Here is a 26,380-nt window from a genome sequence, read left to right as displayed (position 1 = left end):
ACATGCTTCAAACAGGCTGGCCCCCAAATCTGCATATGAGGAAGACGCCAGTTTGGCCGTTACCTAGCACTAGTGATCATAGCTGGTATTTGCCTGCAAAAGGAAAGTCCAAGCAGGCGTCACCTGCATCCTGGCATCAATGTCTGTATCACAGCATATCGGCTGGGCCCAGAAGTGTTATACTGGGCTTGATCTGCAGCAACCCTGACATGCCTACGGCAGGGCTAAAAGCTTTCAAAGAAAATCCTGAGAAGTATGCTTGATGTAATAGCTTCAGTCATAAGGGGAAAATTAACAGCATGGCTCCTTTCTTAGGTACCCCTGGAGGTTGGGTTTATACTTCAATAATGTACTCTTTCAGTACTTTGTCCTAAAATGAATAAATATTTTGTTAGTCTATATAGAGTGAGTGGTTTTTAAATCGGTAATTTATAAAGAGTCACTCATTTAAGAATTTCACAAAGTAGTTTTTTCAAATCAGGTATTTCTTGAATGACTTTGACTGCACTTTCAATGGCCAGTTGCCATGAATTATTAAACTCTCTTTTTTTTCTTCTTCAGAATCTTCCAGTAGACGTCTAGGGTTTAGCTAGAAGTCTTGGCTATGATACAAACAGTGATGGAAAACACATGAGCAGTAACAAGTTTTAATCTTGCTTCTCAGTACTAACATGGGCTAATCTGTGGAAGCAGCTTACTCCAGTGTCACCCAGGGTGCAGCCACACCAGGCTCTGCAGAAGGGTGTTTTTCTTTTCTGTGTGACACCTTTGTATTTTTTCTTCTTAAATAGTAACTGAAAACATTTACATTATAGATAAGTAGTACATGGTGAAAAATTCTACTTGCAAGAGGACTTACTCTCTTCTTACAAGGTATGTTTTCATGTCTTTTTTTCATGTACTAGTGTACAATTACTTGTCAATACTAAGGGAATATTAATGTTATTAATGTAAATGCTTGAAAATGACATAATAAAGTTTAAAGTTTAATGTATAGTTTCTTTAAAATAGCACTTAAATGCATATCCAAAATTACTCTAGCTTTTATGTTTTACATATAATGGATTTACTTTCAGTGTATTTTTTGAATAGCTAAGTGATAACCTGTCATTTTGCTTTATCATAAAAGTTAACATGATTGATTTTAAAAAATCACTTAAACAAACATCTTGGGAATATGTTCTTAAAGAAAATAATATTACCTTAATAATTAATGATAAGAAAGTTTGGGGATATTGCAAATACATTAAATAAAAACAGCAGAAACATTTTCAAAGGGTGAAACTATGATATTTCCTAAGATGTTTAAATATATATATGAGTTATTCAAATGTTTTTACTTACACATTTGAATATTCATTTTTCCTTGCTAAATGTCTTCTTTATTCTTTTGTAATGAAATGGCACTGGACAGTTAAAATGGAAATTCATATAAGTCCAAGAAATAATATTTATCAGCAATAATTTAACTAGCCCTATTTTCAATATGAAAGATTAGAAATGTGTTTTCACAAAATCCATACAGTCAGATTTCCTTTGTCCCCTCCCAAAGTAAATTTTTTATTAAATCTTAGATTTAAGAAAATTAACAATGTATTTGACATTCTAAACCCTAGTAATCCAAACAGAGCACAGCATTCTTTCTTGATTTATTTGGAGGTGTGGCAGCCATAAACAGTGGCCACATGGTATACTCACAAATCTGAGAGGGGTCTAAATCTATAAAAACAAAGAGTTTACTTTTTTAAAGTCACACCAAGAATCGAGTTGTTTAAAACAACATTTCAAGCCCACACACATGTGAAAGCATCTTGATGTTTTAGTACTTAGCAATATAAGGTAGTGGTGGAAAGAAGGAGGGGTAGTCAGTCTTCTGTTACAACTACTATATTAAACAAAAGTATTCAGATAGCTGATGTGAGGGTTGAGACAAAATAGATTAATTTTACAAGCACAAGCCTTAAGGAAGCATAGGAAACCTTAGAAAAATGAAGAAGTAGGAGTTTTTTGTTTTTAAAGACAGCAGCTAGCTTGCTAGATGCACTGAAAAACTGATGAAGGACAAAACTGATATGAAAGGAAGGCAGCCAGCAAGTTCTTCAATCAGTTGTATCATACTTTCAAGGTAAAGTTAATTCCTTTAAGGAAAGTATAGTGTTTAAAAATATCAGTTTCTATGACTAAAATGTACTGTGAATAAGTTTCCTAATGCATGTTCGGGTATTTACCTCACTTGTCCATTTACAAGGCTGTGCCTTGATTAAACCTGAATTTAGTCTGGATTCCTTCTGTGAATACACAGGGCATGGTATAGCACATTTATTTACTGAGAACTACTATTGGTACTTGTGAATTGACAGGAGCATTTCGGCCAAGGGGAAAAGTCCCAGGCGGACTTTAAGTATAGGATTTAAAAGCACAGTGATTTATTCTCCTAATAATAGTGTCTGAGAGGAAATACCATTTCACTTAGACAAACTTTCCATTCTAAGTTTGTGGAACATTTAAGTGGAAAATAGGAACTTATGCAAATTCAGAAAGACACTTCTTAGCTACATTTCCAGTCCTGAGAATTTGGCCAAACCTCTCGCCCTGTCCTCCCCAAGGAGAGTCTGGTTAGCGTCTGGAAGTCACTGTGAGAATCAAACCCATTTAGAGGAGGTTAAGCGGAAGGGTGGACAGCACAGGAGTCAGGAGGCCAGCCTCGGCCCCTTCCGCCGTAACAGAAGGCCTGGTGGCAACATCTCAAAGGCCTCTCCTCCGGGCTCTAACGTGCCATAGTTTATTAATAACAGTAGTAGCGCTGAAATAATATTTCAAATATTCTTCTAATTAAGAGAAACTTGAAACCAAAATTCAAAGCTTTCCATGAGAAAGATACCCTGGCAAAACTGGTCTAAATTAGGGAAACACTGAGCTTTCCTGAGAACAAGACATCAACATTTTTAAAGGTTTTAAAAATAACACAACCTAAATACTGCCAGAACTAATCAAATAACAGCTTCAGCCATATTAATAAACTCAAAATTTTAAAGTTAGAGATTCCTCCAAAACCAAAAGCCACATGACTTAAATGAGAAACAATATTCTCTGCACTCTTTCTGAATAATAAGGAAAAAAACATGGCTATATAGTGTTCCCTCCTGGACATTCCAATCTTCTTCTACTGATAAAAATCTGATTAACTGGAATAGGGTGAGGTTTAGGGTGTATAATGACTTGTATTTTATCAAGGCTTTGTCATCTCAAATGGGAGGAATAAATGGTAAATTCCTCATGGAATCAAAGTTCGCCCAAGTTCTCTTTTCAAGTAACCAAGGGAAGAGAATGTAAAAAGATCAGAAATCCACATGGCTGACATAAGACAGAAGCAGCACGGAGAGAAGAAGGTGCCAGGAGGCATTTTTGGTCCCAGGGTAAAGAATTTCCTATCAACCACAGATGGACAGCAGTGGAGCTGGATGCCCCTGGAGGAGGTGTGTTCCCTGAGACCTCTCACTGGACCACGGACACGCCACCTGGTTCACAATGTTCTGAAGGGAACTCCAACACTGGAAGGGAGTTGAAACTCGATGACATTAACCACTTCCACTTATCTCCTCTCTCACTTGCCAGGGAAGGGCCCCGGAAGGCCTGACGGGTGGCCGCCCCCACCAGCCTTCAACCGGAAAGCTTCCCAGCCACCAGTGCCTGATCTAGCAGGCCAGGGTCTCCATCCCACCTGAGGCAGGGAGAATCTCTTGTAGGTTATCAGTGTAAGGGAGAAGAGAGAAGGAGTGAGGGACACTGGCTGACACTCCTCCTGACCCCACGGGTCAGCTGATCAGCAGCCCTCGGGAAGAGGCATGAAAGAGACACAAGACCCCAGACGCCTGGCCTTCCCCCCTCCCCCTCCCCCATGCACCGGCCCTCTCTGTGTCCCCCCAGCTCCCAGCGTACACTGGCATCACACCAGGGTCCCTCTAAGTCTGTCACAGCTGCTCTGCTCCTCCTCAGCCTGGCCTGCACCCCACTCCAGGGCTCTCCTAGGTCACAGGGCAATGTGACTGTAGCAGGAAATGCCAGGAACCTCGGGTCTGAAGAAGGAGGGAAGCCAAGTCCTTGGCCCTGTTGCCAGGCCACGCCAAGACGTCGTGTTCCTGGCTTCCACTTTGCGTCTCTATCATTTTCCTCTCGCTAAATGTATTTATTTTTAAGTTCTAAGGTTTCCTTAGGTCTGTATTTCTGGTGTAGTATGTGTTAAGTAGATTTTTCCGGTCTAGACTAAGAACCTACAGCTCATTCATCTCTTAAGTTTCTATGCAAAAATACTGAAACTCAACGAACCAACCAACTCAAAAATAACTTTTTATGAAACTCTTTATGTCCTGTGGACCACAGTAAATGGTGGTAGGCCTCAAGAAATCGTGGCCCCAAATTATTTCGAAGGTAGCCACTGTCGGTTGACTTCTAAGCGCACAGTGTATGGGGAAATTTTAATTGTACTACCTGAAGCTATGGAAATGGTAAGAAAAGGCAACAGTATATGAAAGACCAGAAGAAAGACAATTTTTTTGCAGGTTGTTATTTAAAATATTTTAAAAGCAACATAATAATTTTTAAAATATGTACACACACAGACAAAAAAATAATCCTTCCCTCATAACGCCACTATCCCCCTTTATTAGGTTTGAGTATTCCTCCTTCAATCTTTTTTTGTGTATGTGTATTTTATAGATGTCTTTATTTCTGTTGGTTTCAAACAGTAAACTGAGGGTTATGAGGAGTAGACAAACTTATGGTGGAGAATTCTACTTTCAGAGTCTGGAGACCACACATCTGGAGATTCCTCCAGAACGTTAGAGCTGCAGTGTGCACAGTCAGCAATGCCGCCTGCAATTTGGACCCATTTACTAACTCAAGCATTTATTTTTTGTTTTCCTATTGACACACCTGACACTCAAGTATTAACTTTTACAACAATCCCATGCTTCCCTGAGAGTAGGGGGTTAGGAGCTGTGGTTTTGTTTTTTGACCAGAGAAGTGTGGGAGAAGTGGACAGAGATGGGGGGGGCATCTCCACTGAAAGCACCCAGATACGTGCTACTTCATGGATTCTCCATTGTAACACCATGCCTGGCACACAGTGGGTACCTAATAAATGCCCAATGGAAAAACTCTAGCCACCTCAAAGAAAGTCAGAGACAGGACCTCAAATGACAACACACTCAATAACTTCTCTGCCAAGGTCACACAAGGTCAGGGGCAGCTATGGACCTAGAAGACAGAGCAGCAATGCACAACAATGTAAAGAATAAATTGGTACGAGGGACAAGCTTTACTGAAGGATCAAAAGCTAAATTAGCTCGGGAAAGAGAGTTCTGGAACTCAAGACAAGGCAGGGCACCAAGCACTAAAGAGCCATGAACCACACAGAAGCCCAAGGTCAAGAAACATAATGGAGTGAAGTCAGGCAGGCAGCCAAGGAGCAGAAATGATGTGCCAAAGTGATGTTTGAAATGAAGCCCAGCTGACTGTAACCAGGTCCCTGTGCCAGGATCCCAGGGTGACGGGATCAGTAACCTGCCTGTCCCCGGGGCTGGCTGACAGAAGCTGCTGGCAGTGTCTTTCTGTACCTTACGAATCTGACCACGCAACCACTCCCATTCCGACCTTCCAAAAGCTGTGAGTGCGCCCCTTTATGTATAAGATGTATACCAGACGGCAGCATGTGGAATGCCTGGAAAGGAAGAGATGTCAAAGGCCACCAGATAGAAGAAGATAAAAGAAGAGAGTGCCCCTATGTGGGCTGCAGCAGAAGATGCAAAGAATGGGTTGGGACACACGAGCTCTAACTCAAGTTCTAGTTCTGTTTGGTCACGTGGCCTTGGTAAAGCCATGGAAGTTCTTGCATCTCCCATCCCTCCTGGTCAATGTGAGGGACGTGTGTAGAATAAACTCTAAACTGACAATTCCACAAGGTAATGTAGAGATGGCAGGCAAGAACCAGTCCTGAAGTGGGACTCTGAATAAGATTATAAAAACAGAAAGCCTTTTCTGTTCTACATCCTACAGTGCCCCCTTTCCTAGCACAGAACTGAGTGTGAGTTATCACAGGCAAACCTGTGCAAATAACATGGCTGGTGATGTCCAGCCACCCAGGGGGCAACATGTGCATGTTACCATATAGACTTCTAAGAGGTAAATAATGTTAATTATCAGGTTAATCACTGATGACAGCAGGGTGTTTCTTAAAAAAACTTTTCGCTGATGATGAAAAGATATACACACATAAATGAATTTTTAATTAAGTTAATTAATTCATTTCTGATTCTTATGGCCAGAAAAAGCAAGGCTATGGAGAGGTATTAAAGCTGATTTCTGGATTCTGGGAAATCGTAAGAAGCTGGTATAATTCTAAGATTTGGGGGGGCCAGGTCTTCTTGAGGCTAGACCAACTCTGACTGACTCTGGAAGCCCTTTGTGGCTGAGGTGCTGTCTAGCGCTCAGGCACAGCAGGCCAGCAACACTGCTGGGTGACCTGGCTGGGTGTGGACTCTCCTGGCAGGATGCGGCCTCACCAATGGGCATTATGTGCAGCCACCTGCATGCGCCAAAGAGAAGATAGGCATACGTCTGTTTTAGATGGTATCATAATGCTTCTCAGTTTCAAAAAATTACAAAGAATGTGTGTTTCACAGGTGATGGTTAAGAAACCATGAAATGTTAAATATACTTGTAGGACTGTCCACCATTAAATGACAGCAAATCCATACAGGTTTTTTTTCACATGTACATTCCAGTTTTCGTGTGGGCTTTCAAAAAGCACAACTGAAAGCAAATCCTTCCTATTCCCCACCTGCCCCCCAAAATCTAAACAAAAAGGACTCAGCAGAAAGACGAGTAAGATAGAACAGTCCGGGCCTCAGATGCTTTGTATCAGATATTAGACAACGGAACAGACTGGAAGGAAAATCCAGTAACGCTGTGGAGAAAGTAAGCAACTCTGAGAGTGAGGCTGGGGAGGATGGCGGGAGGGAAGTTAAAGAAAATTTCCAGGTGTTGTACTAAGGGGACATGAAGGATTTTACTTTAAAAGTGATATAGATATTAAGGCAATGGAAGGATTCCAGGAATAGAGTGTCAGGTATGATAATCTGTTTTTGTTTTTAAAAAACATTTATTAGTTTCCTAACTATAAACACAGTACTTATTGCTCAGTATGAAAATTAAAAAAAAAAAAAAAAACAACAGACAAGTAATTCATGAGTCTTCTACCTAGATATTATCCTCAATTAGGTATATTTGCGCCAGGTTTTTTGCATGTTTGTCTGTAAGTACACTATATATAGACTTTAAAATATTTTCTTTTATTTCAAAAAAATAGTATTTCATATTTCTAAATATCTTTGCAAAAACTTTGTGGGTTTCAAAGTACTTCATGAAATAAACAGATCCTATTTTATTGTTTCCCTTTAATCATTAATATTACATTTAATTTTTTTGCTATTATATATATAATTCTGTGATGAACATCTTTACGTACATTAGAACTGTTTCCTGGGACTAGATGCCAAAAAGTAGAATTATTAGATGAAAAACAAAGATATTTTTAACACTTCCATTGCACATTGCTGAACTGCTTTCCAAAAATTTTTAATAAACTTATTCTCACACTAGTAATGAATAAGAATGACATTTCATTTTACTCTCGTCAGCTCTGAGTTATGTACGAACGCAGGAATTGTACCTATTTAAACTTTAACTTAATCCTCAATGTCTACTTAGTTCTAGAGTGGTCCCCCTACACAGGCCGACATGAAGGAGTATGTGCTCCTAGTGTTCTTGACTTTGTGCTCTGCCAAACCCTCATTTCATCCTTCGTACGTGACACTGAAGAATATGATGCTAAAGGACATGGAAGACGAAGGTGATGCTGACGCGGACAACTCTCTTTTTCCAACAAGAGAGCCAATCAACCCCTTCTTCCCATTCGATCTGTTTCCAACGTGTCCGTTTGGATGCCAGTGCTACTCAAGAGTTGTGCACTGTTCTGATCTAGGTAAGAACACACGTCAACTCGTTTTAAAGAATCATGTCATTCTGACAAAATTAAAAGGATAGGAAAGACCTCACTGAAATTTCCAAAATCAGCTGATTGTAAAGGAATTTTTCATTTAAGTTCGTTTTTCATTTAACAAACCCCAAGTACATCCAAACTGTTAAAAACCCAGAAAAATCAGAGGAAAACAAGGGCAATTTCATATACAGAACATTTCCTTCTCCTCCCAAATTTTAATCAGAGCTTCATTTTCATTTCCTTCAGAGAGAATGGATGTCACTGGTTTCATCTTAGCATGTCAGCTGGTTAAAACTGTGCTTCTCAGCAAAATCCATGACAACAAAATAAGTTGACTGTCCAGAACAGTCAGTAGCTTATCGTTTGTGAACTCTCTAATCTAGACATTTTAAAGACAATATTCTATTTGTTTTGAGTGACTTGAGTTTAGAATTGTCTAGAAAAGAAGTGGCTGAACTAAATCACTTTCTAAAGTCTCTTAAAAACATGTAATTCTCTGAGTATTTTATTCTTTTAATACTTCTAATGAAGGTGCTCTCAAAAAAAAGGCACACTGGTGGAGACGTGTAATAGGATGGCACATTAAGAACTGCTGTGCTCAGCTATTTCCAAAACAGGCTCAGGCTTGAGTCACTGTGGGAAGCCAAAAGCATGGCACACACCTCCTGTTCTGGGGCTGGAGGCCCAACAGGGCCACTTTCAGGGGACAGATGAGTAGTGTCTCCGAAAGCTTTAGATTCATTTCCTACTGCCACAGCATTTGTGGCAAGTCAAAGCTTATCACAGTGAACTCTAGAGACTTTTAAAAAGTGTGTTGTTATGAGACATAAAGGTGAACAGAAAAGCATCCAGAAAAAGAGGGTATTATCATGAGCTAGAATCACTGAGAAAGTCTTAATGGAATATATGGACTAGGGGAAATGGGCTTTAAGCTTTACCTTTGGCATTCTCGTGAGAAGGAGATGACAGGATGCAAACCATGTCTGAGAAAAGCTGGTCGGGAAGCACACAAGAATGACTGTGGGAAGAGCCGCAGGAAGGAGAAGTGTAGAAGCTGAGACAAAAGCTCTATTAGGGAATATCAGAAGGTGGTGTCGTTTTTAAGTGCATCCCAGGCAGGAAAGAACTCCGCTATCAATTGTAGAGTTGAAGCATTCGAAAGAACTTTGTAAAACCAAAATCAGGATAAAAATATCTGTGTCTACTTTGATGGTGCTGAATGTAAACTGGGTTGGTTCTGGGTAAGACTGTGACTAAGAAGATGTTCATCTTTAGCCACACCAGCCTCGTGGGGTGGCCTTCATATGTGCTCCAGCACAAAGTCATCGACTTCAACTTAAAGACCTCAGAGGAAACGCGGCATAGCTCTGCTCCAGTACATGACTGTTGTCAGAGAACCGAGAATAACCAAACTGCATCATGACACACAGCTGGCTGCAAATCGTGTTTTACTTACACGATCTCCCAAATATTTAGCTTTTAAAAAACCACCTAAACCAAGAATATATGTAATAGTCTGACACATACCTTTAAAATGACACATCGCTGTTAGCAGTGTACATTTCACCTCCCCCAGGACCACTGACATGAAAATGACACATTACTCTTCTATCTCAGGAAATGAAATTATTTTCAGAGCTCTGATTTTAGCAGGAGTCGGGTAGGGGAAGGCTTGTCAAAGTTTATGTTACGGGGTCCTGTCTGCAGAATCTCTAGCTCCCAACAAGACCTTCCACTTCATTTCCAGACCAAAACAATCTCCTAACAAAATTGCTGCCACCTTGGTAACCTATCAAGTTCCCCCCTTTTCCCTTTTTCTATCTATGTTAAACTTCTTAAAAGAACTGTCAATTTTAAAGTATAAAGGGGAAAGTATTGAGGGCTGTCTAGTGGGCCATTGATATTCACAATATTTTGATATTGAGTTCTTCAATTTGGAGCTATTAAATATATTAGTACTTTTCAGGAGTAAGGATGGCTCCACCAGAAGTGTAGTAATATATAAAACTCACTTTAAAATGGATTTAAAAAAAGATGAATTGATGGGTGGACAGTAAGTACAGTATAGTGAAAGGTTGATGAGAGAAAGAGAATATGAGTTTTCACTGTAAAGAGTCTTTTAACTTTTCTGTATATTTGGACATTTCAATAATAAAATATTGAGGAAAACCAAGAAGGCCCCATGCTCAGCAAGCCTGACTACCATATGGAATGTCTGGAAGCAATCAGGGGTGAGTATGTTCAGCAATTTAGGGAAAGAAAGGAAAGTAAGGAAGAAATGTACTACCCATAGGTCCTGGTAATTTTCTGCCTCTTTAAGAGAGGAAAAACACATTTAAACCTTTAAGTAATTTAATTAACATTTACTGAGTACCTACACAAAAAGGAAGACGCAGCTGCTGAGATGAGCAGACAGAAAAGGAAGCTATTACTGCACCTGCAGAGAGGAATGGTTGACTAACAGGTGGGCCCTGGTAATTTCAAACTAGAGTATGTGGCTGGAAAAGAACTAAGGCTGTGGGTGATAAACTCAGTAAAAGTATACCACACACTTAGATGTCAATGATGGATATGGATTGTTAAGGATGAATAAGTCTTTGTAAATCAAATAATATATGACTAATTAGAGGGGCTTATCATTAAAGGAAATGAATGGTAAAGTTCTGGATAGTGTACACAAAAATAACTGAATTTACCTGTTTTCTAAGCACAACCCACAGGCTCCAATTTAGCACGACAACAACCGGAAAATGTGCAAAGAATGTTCATTTCTTTAGCCAAAAGTGCATCCGCAGAAGCTGTGCCCCAGTATGTCTCCTCCTTGCAGTCATATTAGCACACCCCAGCTTATCTCCATCTAATATCACCTTGCAGCAGATGAATATTGAGAGCCAGACCCAGTGAGACACCTGGTAAAAATAACTTAGGTGACTTGATAAGGTCTTTAGCCCTTTCCAAGGAACAATGTTTCTGTCATCTGTTACTTAATGGTAAGCATGGATTTCTATCATGTCTGCAATCTTATCTGCAGCGTATAACGTGTATGCAACGTGTTTGTTTATTTCTCAGGTTTGTCCTCTGTCCCAAACAACATTCCATTTGATACTCGAATGGTTGACCTTCAAAACAATAAAATTAAGGAAATCAAAGAAAATGACTTTAAAGGACTCACCTCACTTTATGTAAGAATATATGCTCGTATTTTCAAATATTCAAGTGAAAATCTCTATCATGGCTAAAATGACTACATGTATTTTGTGTTTGTGTAAATAAGTCTTACGTTCTGTGTGATGAATGACAAAATCCTTGTTATTCAGCAAGGTTCTAGTTAGTGAAAAATTATAGATTTAATTCAATTAATAATTTAAGTCAACTGCTATTTACCGAATAAGAGCCAGGTGAAAGGCGATGGGCGAAGAATTCAAGTAAATGGTCCTTAGATGAGCTTATGATCTATTCAGGTTAATCATGGTCACTATACACTAAAATAATGAGACTAGAACTCATTGGCATACAGTGTAAGAAAAGTTGTACCCAAACCTGCTAACTTATCTTAGTTCACACACAGCTCTAATAGCACCACACGCAACATATGTAACTGACTGATATGTATCTGTATAGCTTTTTTCCTAGACCGCTAAAGATGACAAAGAACTTTTCCTTAGGCAGGTAGGGTATAGCTCAGTGGTAGTGTACATGCCTAGCATGCACAAGGTCCTGGGTTCAATCCCCAGTATCTCCATTAAAGGATGAATAAATTAAAAACTCTAATTACCTCCTTGCTCCCCCAAAATAAAATAAAGAACTTCTCCTTACTGTATTTATCAATATTTTAACTTTCTAAGTTTTACAAGATTCTTATTTCTCTGTTTAATATTTTGAGCCTCTAGATTTTAGCAGGTAAAATTTCTCATTTTATTTGGAATTGGGTTTGAGGGAGAGCTAGATTCCACACTGTCACATCTTCCACAGCGTCATCTCTTCCCCTCTTGCCACGTTCTCATGCTGTGCAGGACAGAAGAAATGTGAGCCTGTCATCTGCGAGGCAGAACTAACACTAGGAGGATGAGGTAGAGGCAGCATGAGGGCAGCAGTCTCTTGCTGCCATCCATGCAGGCTGGTTCTCTCCTCCACCTGAGCAGCCTGAGGCCACCCTGCCCGCCTGAACTCTGCTGATCCATCCCAGCAGGGAGGGAAAGGGGACTCCCGAGTCCCATTATGAAATCTGTGCCTGTCAGCTGCATGATCATGTTCTAGGCACCATGGGGGTGCTTTTTACTTACCCTCTCTTGCTCAACCCTCATGCCAAGGCTGCCTGGCAAAGAGTGCTGCCCAGAGGGAGCCCAGGCCACCCTCCCTGCAAAGCCACACTCTTGCCTGCACTGCCAGGTGGCTGGGCTCGTGGGGCCTTGACTGCTACTGTCCCTTGCAAGTGTACCATGCAGACTGGCTAAGGCTCCAGACATAATAAAGTTTCCATGTTAAAAAACAAACACAAGAACAGAGCAAAGGGAAGAGCATATATTTATCTTATAACAGGCCTCACAAATGCTACGGCAATCAGAAATAGCACAATGGGTTCCACACCGAGGGCCCACCCAGTCCACCCCACTGCCTTCAGACCAGAGAAACTTTTAGAGAATAGCAAGGCCATTATCCTCCCCTCGGAAGCTGGAAATAAAACCTATGAATGCTTCTACCACTCCTTTAGTCTAAATTTATCGACACAACCACAAGAACAATTAATGTCATATTTAATACTGAAATCATAAAACTTTTAAAATTTGTCATATCATTATTTTATTGCACTTCTGGAGTATTCCAGGGACTTAGTCCACATGTGCTTCTGCTATTCATTGAGAAATGAGAATCGGAAAGGTGTCAGGAGCCGTCTTGGGCCTCCCTGATTTTCTTTTAGTCAATTTTCATACAGCATTGTGTTGGAGGTGGGTGTTCTGGAATTAGGCAGTCCTGGGCTGAAAATCTTGGCTCTACCAGAAATGTGTATCAGGAAAGTGGCTTACTTCTCTAAGCCTGACCTTCCTCAGCCGCAAAAGAGGCGTAACAACAGTATGGAGTTCAGAATAGTTATTTAGATGAGTGAATGCAGGTAAGGTGCTCAGAGTCCAACTGCTAAGTACTATCTCCACCAGTCTAGTTTTTCCAGACTGGCCAATGTACTCATGTAAAGCACCTTTTAAAGCACACACTTTCTACTTGGATTGTGGGCATGTATATTTCAAAATATTTACTTAATTATAATATCATCTTATATGGTGCTTGGCTTTACAGAGACTCATAACTTTTTCTTTTCAGATCTTCTGTAAATTCTCTAGATTATGTTTGGCATTCTGGTTCTTACACAAAGGACAGTTCAGCATTAGACAATGAGTGAGATCTTCTTACACACACACACACACACACACACACACACACACACACACACACACATACACACACACTCCCCCAGTTCACTTCCAGCCCGTTATTATAGCCACACTCATCATGAAGACTTACTGTCCTACGTCTGAAAGCCTGTACTTTTCTCATCCTCTGTCCTTACATATAACCACATTGTCTGCGGCTCTGTGACTGCCACTTTTGGAATTTTCATGTGAAAGCCAAAGCTGAAAGTACAACTTAACTGGAGACACTCTGCTAACCCAATCTGCTGGGGCAGCATTTTGATGGCGCTACGTAAAAATTCTTATCCCATTTTGTATCAGTTAGCCTTCAATTTATGCAGCTCTGATAACTCCAAGTCTTAGCCAGAGGAAAAAAACAAACAAAACCCCACGCATGGTTGCTGGATCCAACTGAGGCACACACTCCCTTTGGAACTCCAGACAGGGGCAGCCCACATGAAGTGTATACAAGAGCAAAGTGTGCAGGGCAGAGGGGCAGGGCCAGGCAGGGGGCAAGTTACTCTTCTTCACTGTTCCCATTTTTTCATCACTAAGTGGAGAGAGAATTTCTGTTAAATTTAGCTCATGGGGTTGAGTGAGAGTTTGCCAAGGTGTTAAATGCCTCTGCCCCCTCATTTTTTCAGTACAGCCAAAGGAAAAGAAAACAAATTCTAAATTGGCAGCACACAGAAAGGAGTATATTTTAGCAGCTGGTAACAAAATGTAGCATAAATTCTTCTCCTGGGCTTAACCTTTCTTAGTTGAAATCGTTAAGAGTAAAGATATGTCTGAAAGGAGGGTAAGAGAAAGGAGGCACAGAGGGCTTACAGTGAAACCAGTAAACGTAATAATAAAGAGGGTTTAACTGTCAAAGTATCTGTGTTTCTTCTGTGAAACAACAACAATGTGAATAACACCCAAAAGGCATATTAAGTCAGTCTGGAAACAACGGGAAGATTGTTGTAGAATGGGGACTGGGGACAAAAGTCTGAAAAGGAAATGAATCCAGAGCTGCTCCCGGAAAGAATGAGAGGACCTGGATTAGCAGAGGGGGATAAACAGTCCTAGGAATGCTAAGCCACCTGCCATCACCCTTGGGAACCACTGAAAATTCCTTCTGCAAAATCTGGCTCGTTCTGAAAATAGTTACGAGGGTGATTTGCAAGCCCTGGTTACCAAAGACTTTCCCAGTTGTGCTTCTGAAGTTCCCACATCCGAGCAGACTGAGATGGCTGCAGACGGCACCCTCAGCATGCCACGAAAGGCTTGGCTGTGGAGAATGCAGATTCAGGCTGCTGCAAGCTCTTTCATTTTCTGGGGTTTTGTCTCTTCTGAAGGGAGCTGCCGTGTTGTACCGAGAAATAGCCACAGAACTGAGAAGGGGTTGAGTCATTTCTCAGAACCTACTACCATCTTCCCAGTGTGTAAGCTATACCAGAATGCTGAGGGCGCTTTGTAAGAGTTTATTCCTACAGGCCTCTTTTCTGGGAAAAACGGTAAACATTAGTAAACAAGACATAAGTGAGATTTTAAAAGTAGATAAAAATCATGCAAAAATGTTATTTGGTGTGCACTAAACTTAATTTTGTAGAGTGAACAGATTTTAAGATATGATAAAGATAAAACCATTCATTACTTCCATGAAGAGAAATGGGAGAAGGGCGCCTTAACCATGTGAACACTCACCTACTCAAGGACAAAACCAAAGGCATGAAACCAGTAGTTAAATCTTTGCACTGTTTCAATTCAATAGTAAATATATATATTTTTTTAGCTTATACTGGGCTGGAGAATTATTTACATGGCTAACAAAGTCTATGAACGACATGATTTGCACTGATTTCCATGAGTAACTAATCACTGTAGAATACTGGTAAATCAAATCTACTTCGTAATATGGTGTAACTTTTTATGCTTTACCTAGGCTTTGATTCTGAACAACAACAAGCTAACAAAGATTCACCCCAAAGCCTTTCTAACCACAAAAAAACTGCGAAGGCTGTATCTGTCCCACAATCAACTGAGTGAAATACCGCTTAATCTTCCCAAGTCATTGGCAGAACTCAGAATTCATGACAATAAAGTTAAGAAAATACAAAAGGAGACGTTCAAAGGAATGAATGCTTTACACGTTCTGGGTGAGTTTCTGCAAACAAATGAGACATTCTGAAATTGTAAGCAACATGCAGATGTAGGGGTCTTTATCATCATTAACAACTTTTAAGACTGATAATTTCCAAAATTAACTTTTGAATCTACTAAGCTTTACCTAGATAAGCCATTCATAAATCAATGAAAGTATCAAACAAAAATTTATAGCACTTAAGGAAATACATCTTTTGTAATATAAACACATACATACACTCTTAAGAATCCCTTCTGAAACACCTAGTGTGGTTTCTGTTTTCTGACTGCACTTTAATTGGTAAAATCAGTTATTCTTATTTAACTTAAAGGTAGCAATTTTAATGTATTGTACAAACTATTCAAATACAATCTACAAAATTAATTCAGATATTATTTGGAATGTACATCTAACTCTTCATGATCTGCTTTAAGATGATTGAGCTAAGGCATTTTATTATTGCATACTTTAATGTCTACAATATTTTACTTTTAACACACATGGTATAACCATGCCATCTCCCCCTACAGTATCCATTCAAAATTCTTAACCAATATTTTCATTCATTTATTTACTTACTGAATTCAACCAAGTGCCTTGCACTTACTAAATAGCTTCAGTTTCTGGTATTTCTTCTTCTTCTTTTTTTTTTTTTATTGAGGTTAATCAGTTTACAGTGTTGTGTCAATTTCTGGTGTACAGCACAATTCTTCAATCATACATGAATATAAATACATTCATTTTTATATTCTTTTCCACTGTAAGCTGCAAGATATTGAATATGTTTCCCTGTGCTATACAGTATATCTGGCACTTCTTTAGTTATAGTTCTGATAATCCAATAATTTCTAATTGACTTATATTTTAAAAGTTTAGGTGACAAATAAATGAATGTACACTGGAGAAAACAAAGTGAAATATATTGAATTATATGCAAGATGATTTTTTTTTCCTAACATGATATTACTATAACAAAACCTTGATCATGCTCATAGTTGGAAAAGAGTGATAAGCTACTGATGTAATAATTCAAAGCAAAACAGCAGAGCTGTTTTGTATTTCAACCTACATAATACAAACAGTCTTCCTCTGAGACTAATAGAAAAGAGAGTAGATAGAAACAGATAGTGAGGAAGAGTCTGAACGATAAAGCTCACACTTTTCAGAATTTTCTTGGGACCTGCATCTCATATACAACATGTGTGTCCTAAATGATGTAATTTCCCCTCACAGAAATGAGTGCAAACCCTCTTGATAACAATGGGATCGAACCAGGGGCATTTGAAGGGGTGACAGTGTTCCATATCAGAATTGCAGAAGCAAAACTGACCTCAATTCCTAAAGGTTTGTATTTATACAGTATTTTTTAATTGCCATTTTAAAATGACCATTAAGTGTAATGTTGTAAACTGTACACATTGTCAAAACTGCACTGCATTTATAATCCTTTTTACCGGTATATCTGGTCAGTGTAGTATGAAATTTTGTGTTTTCTCGTGTACAAAAAGATCCACACATAGTGCTTTTTATTCTTGATAGTATAAGATCAGAATCTTTTTTTCCCAGGGAGAACAAACATTAAGAAGCAATGAACTTTTCATTTTCTGTCTCTTTCCTGACATTTTTTCATCTAAACTTGTCATTCTGTGAAGTGTCTATCAGAGGTGAGAATTCTGTAGAGAAGAAAGCAGAGGAAGATGCACAGGGTCGGAGACCTGTCTCCCAGCAGAGCAGCGGTGGTGCAGGGTGGAGACCATGAGGCAGGACTGGGGCAGACACTGGCTCGATCAGGGATAAGTGTGTACTCTGGGCAAGGTGCTCTATACCTCATTCTTTTGTTCCCAGGGATGCTGTGCAGATTAATAGGCTAATAATATACAGAAAGGTCTGCAGACAATGTCGGGCACATGGAAACGCCCCCTCTTGACATAATCAATACCAGAATGAGCATCCCACTCTTTATCATATGACCTTGAAGCTGGCACCTCAAAGTAAAATGCCTCTTAAGTTGGCCACTGGACCAGTTTCCTAGTGCATTACTTCTGATGACTGACTAGACAGGAGCCATGCTCAAAGTCTCCCTTTCTTCATCCCTGACAGGGTCTCTTTTCTACGCTGACTACCTGGATCAGAAATAGCCCCTATGAGTAATAACATATTTTCCTTTCAAACAGCCCTGTCTTTCAGTATTCACAGTAAAAGCAGTGATAACCTCTTTTCTTCTATTTCACCATAACCCCTTCTCTATTACTCAACAGATCCAGAAGATTAACAAAACAAACAAGCTAATAATTTAAAAGACACAGCAAAGCTGCTATTATTAATCAAGTGGTGATCTTTCATTTGGGAGAAAAATCATCTAAAGCAAAAGTGGAAAGACAATTTTTTTAATATAGGAAAAACCAGTTTAACTCATAATTGCACAATTAAAAACCATTTTAATTTAGTTTTCAAGGAGGTGGCTGTTTTCCTACAAGAAACCCAAAATGTTATATTTACCTTCTCATCTTTAGAACAACAACAGCAAAAATACATTCTCTACCTAACAAATGAAATAAAATCCCCTTCATTTGCTGGAAGCTGGCAGAGTGAGGAAGAGGGCAGGGCAGAGTGGGGACAGAGAGGATAAGAGGGTGTACTGGGGCAGGAGAGTAGGGGGCCACCCCAGAGCTGTGGCTCAGAGGTCCCGCAGTTACCATGGCTCTTTATATTTACACTAGCAGCTTTCTTACACACAAAACATCCGGAGACTAATTCTCTCCAAGTTTCAAAATGTAGCTTAAAAATAAAGTTTTAACTCCTCATAAGTTCTCAAGATTCTTCTGAAGTCTAATAAAGGAACATTTTATGCCTTTAGAAATTTAAACTGGAATCAAATCTCTCAATTTACATAGCTACTCCTTCAAGAGCCCTATGACATTCAAAGGCTAGTTAATTTTTTTTTTTTGCTTTGACGACTTATTTGCTCAAATGTTAAGGCTCACTGCCAAAATGCCATAATTCAATCACTACCCACTGTGACAGGATGAATTAGGCAGAGGTCCAAAGGGTTCTAACCAGATCTGACAAATAAACAGAAAGAGAATGAAAAATGTTTTCCTTCTTATTCATTTGGAAAATCCATTACCAAGAGGACTGTGTGGAAGAGAGGAGGGGCCTATCTGAAGACAGGGCAGGAATAAAAATAGCTGTTGAAAGTATGCTATATTTGTTGGCAGTCACTGAGTTTCTGCCTAAATCCACACAACAGAACAGTCCCCTAAATTCTATGAACGCTCTTCCAAGAAGTTCCCCTCACTCAACGTGAACAAAGAGTTCTCTCTTCTTTGACCTGCAACAACATAATTCTAGAACAGGCTGGTACAATCAATGGTATTTTTCTAGTGATTTTTGTCCATTTGATAGATTTGCTCAATTAGTATTTAAGATCTTTGAAGCCAGAAACTTTTCTTTTGCATACTGAAGTGAGTATAGTCATTCCATAAATATAATTAAGCTCAACTGCTCAGAATTCATGAAATTAGAACACTCCCAGCTTACAATTATGTTCCTTCTCTCTGGTTTATTTACTTTTAAAATTCAAAGTACCTTATGGAATCAACATATATTCAGCCATGAAAAGTACTGATATTCATAAGGATGCTTCAATTAATTTCAACAGTTTTTAGTGCTATTAAAGTAAGGAAATGTTTTATCAAGAGTCGAAAAAAAGAATGCTTTACCTTGCTAACTAACAAGAACCTTTGATTGAAAAATAATAATTTATGTGTAGGATTAATAAAATAAGATCTGACTGAATTTTCCGGTTAGTCTCCTTCATTCCAGCTTCATGTCGGAATGGGCTGGGGTCAGAACAGGCAGGTGTGAGAAGAGAAGGTACAATCATAGGGTATCTGCCATGTGCCATGTGGCACTGTAGATGCTTCTCTCAATTTATGCAGAAACTGCTACTAATTGAAAAGAATAAATATTGCAGTGGATCAAACATATCAAGTAAGGCAAAAATCCATGAGTTCATAATGATACTAAAAAATTCATTGGTTCCCCTCTAGGCATTGCACCAATTAGTTACTTGAAAGAATCAAGCATGCATGCTGCTTTTTCTATAAAAAACTGTATTATAAAGCAACAAAATAATTAACGAAGGAAAATTCCTTAGAGAAGAATCCCACCTAATCAATGCCAAAATCAGAAATGACAAAACCAGAAAATCACCATTTTCTCATTCTTAATGACACAGTAAGTCTAGGTAGCTTTAATCAATGAATGGGTGCTAAGGTCATCAGCTGAAAGAGTGACTTACTGAATCTAATCTGGTCTCCAGATCTAACTTCCAGGTCATAAGAAATAAGGGGGCTAGAGGACCATGATAAACTATATTATGTGGAAGCCATCAGCCCAATTTACAAATGAGTATCTCAGACAAGTTAATACCTGAGAAAAATCAACAGAAGGAGAAACAGAAGGGAATATGTAATAGAAGAAGAGATTTTAAGAGAGATAAGACCCAAAGGTATTTTGTAACCTTTTTTAGATACTGACCTGAACTAATCAACTATAAAACAATATATCTGAGATCATTAGGGAGATGAATATTAGAAGATAGTAAACAATTGTTGCTAATTTTGTTAGATGTGATACTGACATGACGGTTATGTTAAAAAACAAACAAACAAAAAAGATGACCTTATGGGTTAGAGATGTCTAGTAAACTCTTTACAGGTTGAAATGACATTATGGATGAAATTTGACTTTAAATACTCCAGCAAAAGAAAATAATAAAAACAAATCAACAAATAAGTCAATAGTAAATAACTAATGTGGGGAGATGAAACAAGATTGGAAAAATGGAGATAACTGTTGAAGCTAGGCAATAAATGGTGGTTCTCAATACTAGTTTCTACTTTTGTGTACGCTTGAAATTTTCCATAATAAAAAGTTGGAAAAAAAAAAACCAAAAAACAGATCCCTTAAAAAACTGCCTAAGTCTACAATGTGAAACTTAACAGGTAAATAAATAATCAGTGGGGCTTGGTCTTAACCTGATCTAACATACATATTTTTTTTCTTATTACTAGGCCTACCTTCAACATTACTGGAGCTACATTTAGATTATAATAAAATTTCAACTGTGGAACTTGAGGATTTTAAACGATACAAAGATCTGCAAAGGTAAACATCCCTTAAATCCTAACTTGGAAGTAGTAGTCAATATGATGAAGGTATTAATGAAATTTCTTGGAGAATGTGTACAGGGACCGAATCAAGATTAAGGGAAAACTAGAAGGAACTGCTGTCATTCTGTCTCGGTGCCAAGTGGAATGAACAGAAGGACACTTCAAACGTCCCTTTTGTTGAATATAGGTTAGATAAAGAATTTTCTGCCCATGGAGGAGAGGGGCTGTTACATACTGAACTAGTTTAGTAAAGGAAACCATGAAATACCTTTCTCTGAACATGTAATACAAGTATTTCTAACTCAGTTGTGGTGTTTTCAGCCAACTGTATCTGCTTAAGAGGTGATGTATTTTATTTCATTTTTAGACTGGGTCTAGGAAACAACAGAATCACAGATATCGAAAATGGAAGTCTTGCTAACATACCACGTGTGAGAGAAATACACTTGGAAAACAATAAGCTAAAAAAAATCCCTTCAGGATTACAGGAGTTGAAATACCTCCAGGTAAAACATTCCACTTGTGTTCTGTAAATATTAGTACTTCTATTTCTATAAAACATATTAGTATCTGTAGCAAAGATCAAGCAAGTAGCAAGGGTAATTCACACCTAACGACCCTCCAAGTTGCCCAAAGTGCTTCACACTATAGGAGAGTTAGAAGCCCTGTTTCTATTGAGACGTCAGCTAATCTCACCGAGGCAGAATCTAGAGGTAAGAACAGCCAGAACTGGTATCTTCGCCTTGCCAGCAAAAGGCTCCTTCTTTTTAACATGCCAAAATGCTGTCAGTTAAGCAGATTGTTTTTACTTCCCAGGAATCTCAGTTGCCAAAAGAGATCAAAGAAAGAATGTAAAGAGCTGTTAAGGGAAAGAAGGGAAAGTCCTATATTGTCATTCTGTCTGAGTAATAATTTAATAAGACATACACACCACCTATGAAATTGTATTTTGTCCATTGGTGCAAATAAAGATTCAACTAGTAGTGCTGTATTACAGGTAGGTATTTAAGATGTTGATAGACATATTTTTCTATAAAACTGACAAAAAAGCAGCTCTACATTTCTCTCCTTCGATCAAAAAAGGCTAGCTAACAATTCTTCATATCGCAAGTCTAATTGTTAGAGCATTAAATCCCATTGTTCTGCTCTTTCCTAATACTTTTAAAACACATTATTATAAACATAGCACTGAAGTAATCACACACACACATACCTATATGTGTATTAGGTTGCTATGAGAATTGAATGATAAAAGTATATGTGAAATTGCTTTGTAAACCAACAAGATTCATAAACATATACACAGAGAGAGAGAGACAGAAAGACAGACAGAGACAGAAACAGAGAGACAGAGACAGAGGAGAGTGGCACGAGCTGACTAGGCAGTGCCCTGGGCTTTGGCCTGACTCCTACGACACACTTCACACACACAGCACTTTTGAATATAACACAAGTGTCTAAGCCCTGTATTTAGCAGGCATAAATGAGTACATATATTTTAACTGAAATTCAAATCAGTGTAAAATAAAAGAGACAAATCCATGAACAAATGCTGACTGTAAACAGAATATTTTTTTTGAATTTATTGTGAATTTTACATCCATTCTTTTTCCCTACTACAACAGATAATCTTCCTTCATTCCAATTCAATTACGAAAGTGGGAGTGAATGACTTCTGCCCGACAGTGCCAAAGATGAAGAAGTCTTTGTACAGCGCAATAAGTTTATTCAACAACCCGGTGAAGTACTGGGAAGTACAACCTGCAACGTTTCGTTGTGTTTTGGGCAGAATGAGTGTTCAGCTTGGGAACTTCAGAAAGTAATAATTAGTAATCAGTGATACCCATTTAATAAAAAATTCAAAAATCATTACATTTGGAATACTTGAACTCTATTAATAATGGTGGTATTATGCACATAAGTAAAAATCTATTCCCATGTGCCAAGTCCATTGATTTACTGTATGACAAAAAATTTCAACAGAATTTTGCAAATACTATTGATACATCAGGATTAAGAGAAACAAGCATCTATTGCAGTTTCTTTTTACATACAAATGATTTTGCATAATTCTCAAGCTTGAACGTTCTTTCTCAGCACCAAATGTTAGATATTCAGTATTTAATACTTTGTTATCAAGTGCATTTTAACAAGAACCGTACTGTAAGTGGAATGCTTGACTTAGCAAAATTTGTGCTCTTTCATTTGCTTCTAGAAAAAGAAAACTGACAAGAATGGGTATATAAAGAGTACATTATACTATTCTTCTGTCTTTAATAACTTGGATATTACTGTAATATTTCTAATAATGTTGAAGTATGATTTGACATAATCTTACTCAAATTCTCGTGTCTTAGAGCCTTATTGTCTTTACGTTTAAAACTCCCTATAGTAAAGCCTTCAGTGAGTGTTTATTACCAACTCAAAAGATGTTGTTCATAACAGCTATTTTTCGAGATGTAGCACATGCTTTTCTTTTTAATTGTTACCTAATTAAAAAACCTCTATAGAAATGCATAGTGAGTCTGTATGTACAATTTGTAACTCACACCTTATATTACCAGTTATTATAAGCTTTTAACAATATGTCAGTTGTTAGGTTATGTAACACTGTCACCTCAATGCTAAGGAATATTTTCCAGCTGTCCCTTTGTAAGACCTTGACTGGAAGAGCCTGGATACCATCAATTTTACACCAAATTGTCTCCTTAAATATGCACAGACTGGATAACTCTGAGAACACACCTGGTATAACTGAATAGGGAGAGTATTAAATAGAACACACAGAAACAAAACACTCTGTATAAAAATTACGAGTACTTAAGTATTTTTTGTTGGCATTCAACATAAGTAAAACTAGAAAATAAGGAAAATATTAAACTATTGGTTTGAAATAAATATTTGTGCTTTGGTTTAATTTTTCTTCTCCCACCCAGGACCATAAACTATTTTTCGTAAAATTCTAATTTATATATAAATTATACCTATGCAAGATAACCATCTTTATGTTAAAGTACCTCAAAACCTAGACTTTATAAATAATCTGGTTTGGAGCAGTACATTACAGGTATGTAGTAAGGGGTGGAGGGTCTAGATACCCAGGTGAAGAATGAGTAACTAGGTCTTGTTCTTCATAGTGGGGTTCTCCAGCTTTGGCCCTGCTGACACTCTGGGCCGGAGCATTACCTGTGGCGGATGCCACCCTGTACTTTGCAGAAGGTCTGGCAGCTCCCTGGTCTCTGCTCACTAGATGCCAGTAGCACTTGCCCCCCACCCCCCACCCCACAGTATGACAATCAACAATTTCTCAAGATAACGCCAACGTGCCAGAGGGACAGGGAGAACCCAACTATAGCTGGTTGGGAACAACTGCTTTATAGGAAATTTACTTAATTTCTAAATTCTGAGACAAGCTTGGAAACTTGAAACAAAACCAGTTATCTCTGTTTGGTAAAAGTGTAGAGGCAAGATCAAAATGTGATTAAAATAATGAAGGTTAACGACCAGTAGTGATATAGCAGGAGGAGCCCAGGGATGCAGAGCACTGAGCTGGAAAAACATACCCAGAAATCTAGTTCCCTTTATAGTCTTGGGCAAATCACAATCTCTTTGGACCTGTCTCCTCATCTACAATGGGTAGGTGTGGCAATACTGATCAATTAGGTTGCTATGAGAATTGAATGATAAAAATATATGTGAAAATGCTTTGTAAACCAACAAGATTCATAAAATATATATAACCATCATACTGGATAATAATTTACTGACAAGAAAGATTAAAGACTATGAAGTCTTTAAAAATAAAAGAATACATTACAAGGATAATTATCCTAAAATTAAAATTTTCTAAAGTTCCAATAGTTTTAATAAATGAAATTCACTTTTTAAACAATATATCATAAAAATAAAAATTTGACATCATGCCACTTATAAGAATATAAGAAGTCAAATGTTCACTGAGAGTGTAAGAATCCAGTTCCTGAAATTAATAATTAAATTTATAAGGTTAATGCTAACGTAAGAATTATCTAAACGGATTAGTCTATGATCTGAACAGAGCAGCTTAAAGTAGCTAAGTTAATCTTTTCTGAAAAGATGGCAATTTTTTTTAAATACCGGAAATGATTCATGAAATCACTGCAATTAATTTCCCACAGTTAATGTTTGTGTTTTTCATTCCACAGCTGCTAACCACTTTTGGTTATAAGTTTGGAAAACAAAAAACAAAACAAAACAAAAACCCTAAATCGCTAATAAAAATTAAAGCAAGCAACCAAAACTGCATTAAAGTTTTCTGCCAAAATCCCATTTTATGGTAAACATAAAATATTACCCACTTGAAACCCATAAAGTTTGGGAACAGATGAATTACTACAACTTACTGGGTTTATTAAGAAATTCAAGGTAGAAAAAACAAATCTTGGTGACCACCTCTTCTCATTTCCTCCCAAATACTATAATAAAAAAGGATCATTGAATTCATGAAACAAAAGTAATACTTTTAGAAACACTAAAACTAAAGCTTTACTTTAAAAAAATCAATTTTGTTCCTCCTTAAACTTTTGCATTATTTTTCTTTCCTTCGTAATTCCATCTTTTGGTAAAAGAATTGTCTTACATTGGCTTTCATGACTTCTCCGCTTACACGGTCCTTAACTTACTGCACTGCCGTAATAATTCTCCTGAATTTATTTCCCCCAAATTGTATGTACAAATGATACGAAACAGTAACAGGTGGTATATAAAGAACATTTTCAGACGTTCTTCCAAATGCCTTACTTTCATTTTTTCATTTAACCCTCACAGTGGCCCTAGTAGGCAGCTCTCTTTACTTATGCCTGGTTTTTGAGGTGTGGAAATTGGAAAACAAACATTCAATACCTCTTGGCCTATCTGCGATTTGAACCCAGCAGCCTAGCTCAATGTTTTTAACCACGATGACACACTAATTTTTCAGTCAGTGATCATCCTTATAAAACAGTGTACAGTGCCTCCTCCTTGAGATTCTCTGCTTACTTGGCTTCCACACATCATATGTTTTGGGTTGCTCGTCAGCAGCTAGTGTTCCCTGATACTCTTTTAGCCTTATCTTTCTGTCCCCTGGCAATCTCACCCATTTCTAAGCATTTGACCATAACCTCTCGGGTGAAGCCTCTGAAATCCATCTTTCAAAAGCGGGCCTTGCTGGAGAGTAACAAACTCTTAAAAGCAAACCCAAACATTTGGAGCCATAAAATTCAATCAAAATCAACATCATAATTTCTTTTAAACCCACACTGACACTCTTGACTTTTTCTTTCCCCTAGGCTTTCTGGTTCTAAACTTTACAGAGGCTGAAAGAGGCTGAAACATAGAGACAAATTAGGCCAAGGGGCAAAAGCATGTGCCACGTCCAGCTTTAAACACGGCACAATCATATGAATTCATGATATTAAAACCTGCAGTTGGAGTGCTGGAGATTTCCCTTTTATTAGGGAAAATTTACAAAAGAAGCAAATGTAGACAAAGCAATATAATAATTTTCATGTACTTCTCACTTAGTTTTAAAAATTCTCAACTTATAGCTAGTCACATTCACTTACACCCTTACTGCTATTATTATTTTTGGTAACAG

At 38.1% G+C, this 26,380-nt stretch overlaps 2 protein-coding genes across 2 annotated transcripts in view; one reads left to right on the top strand and one right to left on the bottom strand.

Moving 5' to 3' along the window:
• CENPP (centromere protein P) overlaps positions 1-26,380 on the bottom strand; it is a 218,795-nt gene that overhangs the window by 93,143 nt on the left and 99,272 nt on the right. The window lies entirely within an intron of this gene.
• Positions 623-23,283, top strand: ASPN (asporin). The gene is made up of 8 exons (XM_010967484.3): positions 623-873; positions 7,768-8,041; positions 11,129-11,241; positions 15,389-15,602; positions 16,823-16,933; positions 20,668-20,761; positions 21,134-21,272; positions 22,392-23,283. The coding sequence occupies exons 2-8, from the start codon at positions 7,798-7,800 to the stop codon at positions 22,587-22,589; spliced, it is 1,113 nt and encodes a 370-aa protein (XP_010965786.1). The 5' UTR covers positions 623-873; positions 7,768-7,797; the 3' UTR covers positions 22,590-23,283.

Source organism: Camelus bactrianus, chromosome 4, assembly GCF_048773025.1.
Source record: "Camelus bactrianus isolate YW-2024 breed Bactrian camel chromosome 4, ASM4877302v1, whole genome shotgun sequence".
Classification (NCBI taxonomy): Eukaryota; Metazoa; Chordata; class Mammalia; order Artiodactyla; family Camelidae; genus Camelus; species Camelus bactrianus.
The sequence above is the reverse complement of the archived record's forward strand: the minus strand, read 5'-3'. Positions and strand labels throughout refer to the sequence as shown.

Coding starts and splice junctions, on each gene's coding strand:
- ASPN (XM_010967484.3), top strand. CDS start 7,798: ATGAAGGAGTATGTGCTCCTAGTGTTCTTGACTTTGTGCTCTGCCAAA. Junction 15,603..16,822: donor GAATGCTTTACACGTTCTGG/GTGAGTTTCTGC, acceptor TTCCCCTCACAG/AAATGAGTGCAAACCCTCTT. Junction 21,273..22,391: donor AGGAGTTGAAATACCTCCAG/GTAAAACATTCC, acceptor CTACTACAACAG/ATAATCTTCCTTCATTCCAA.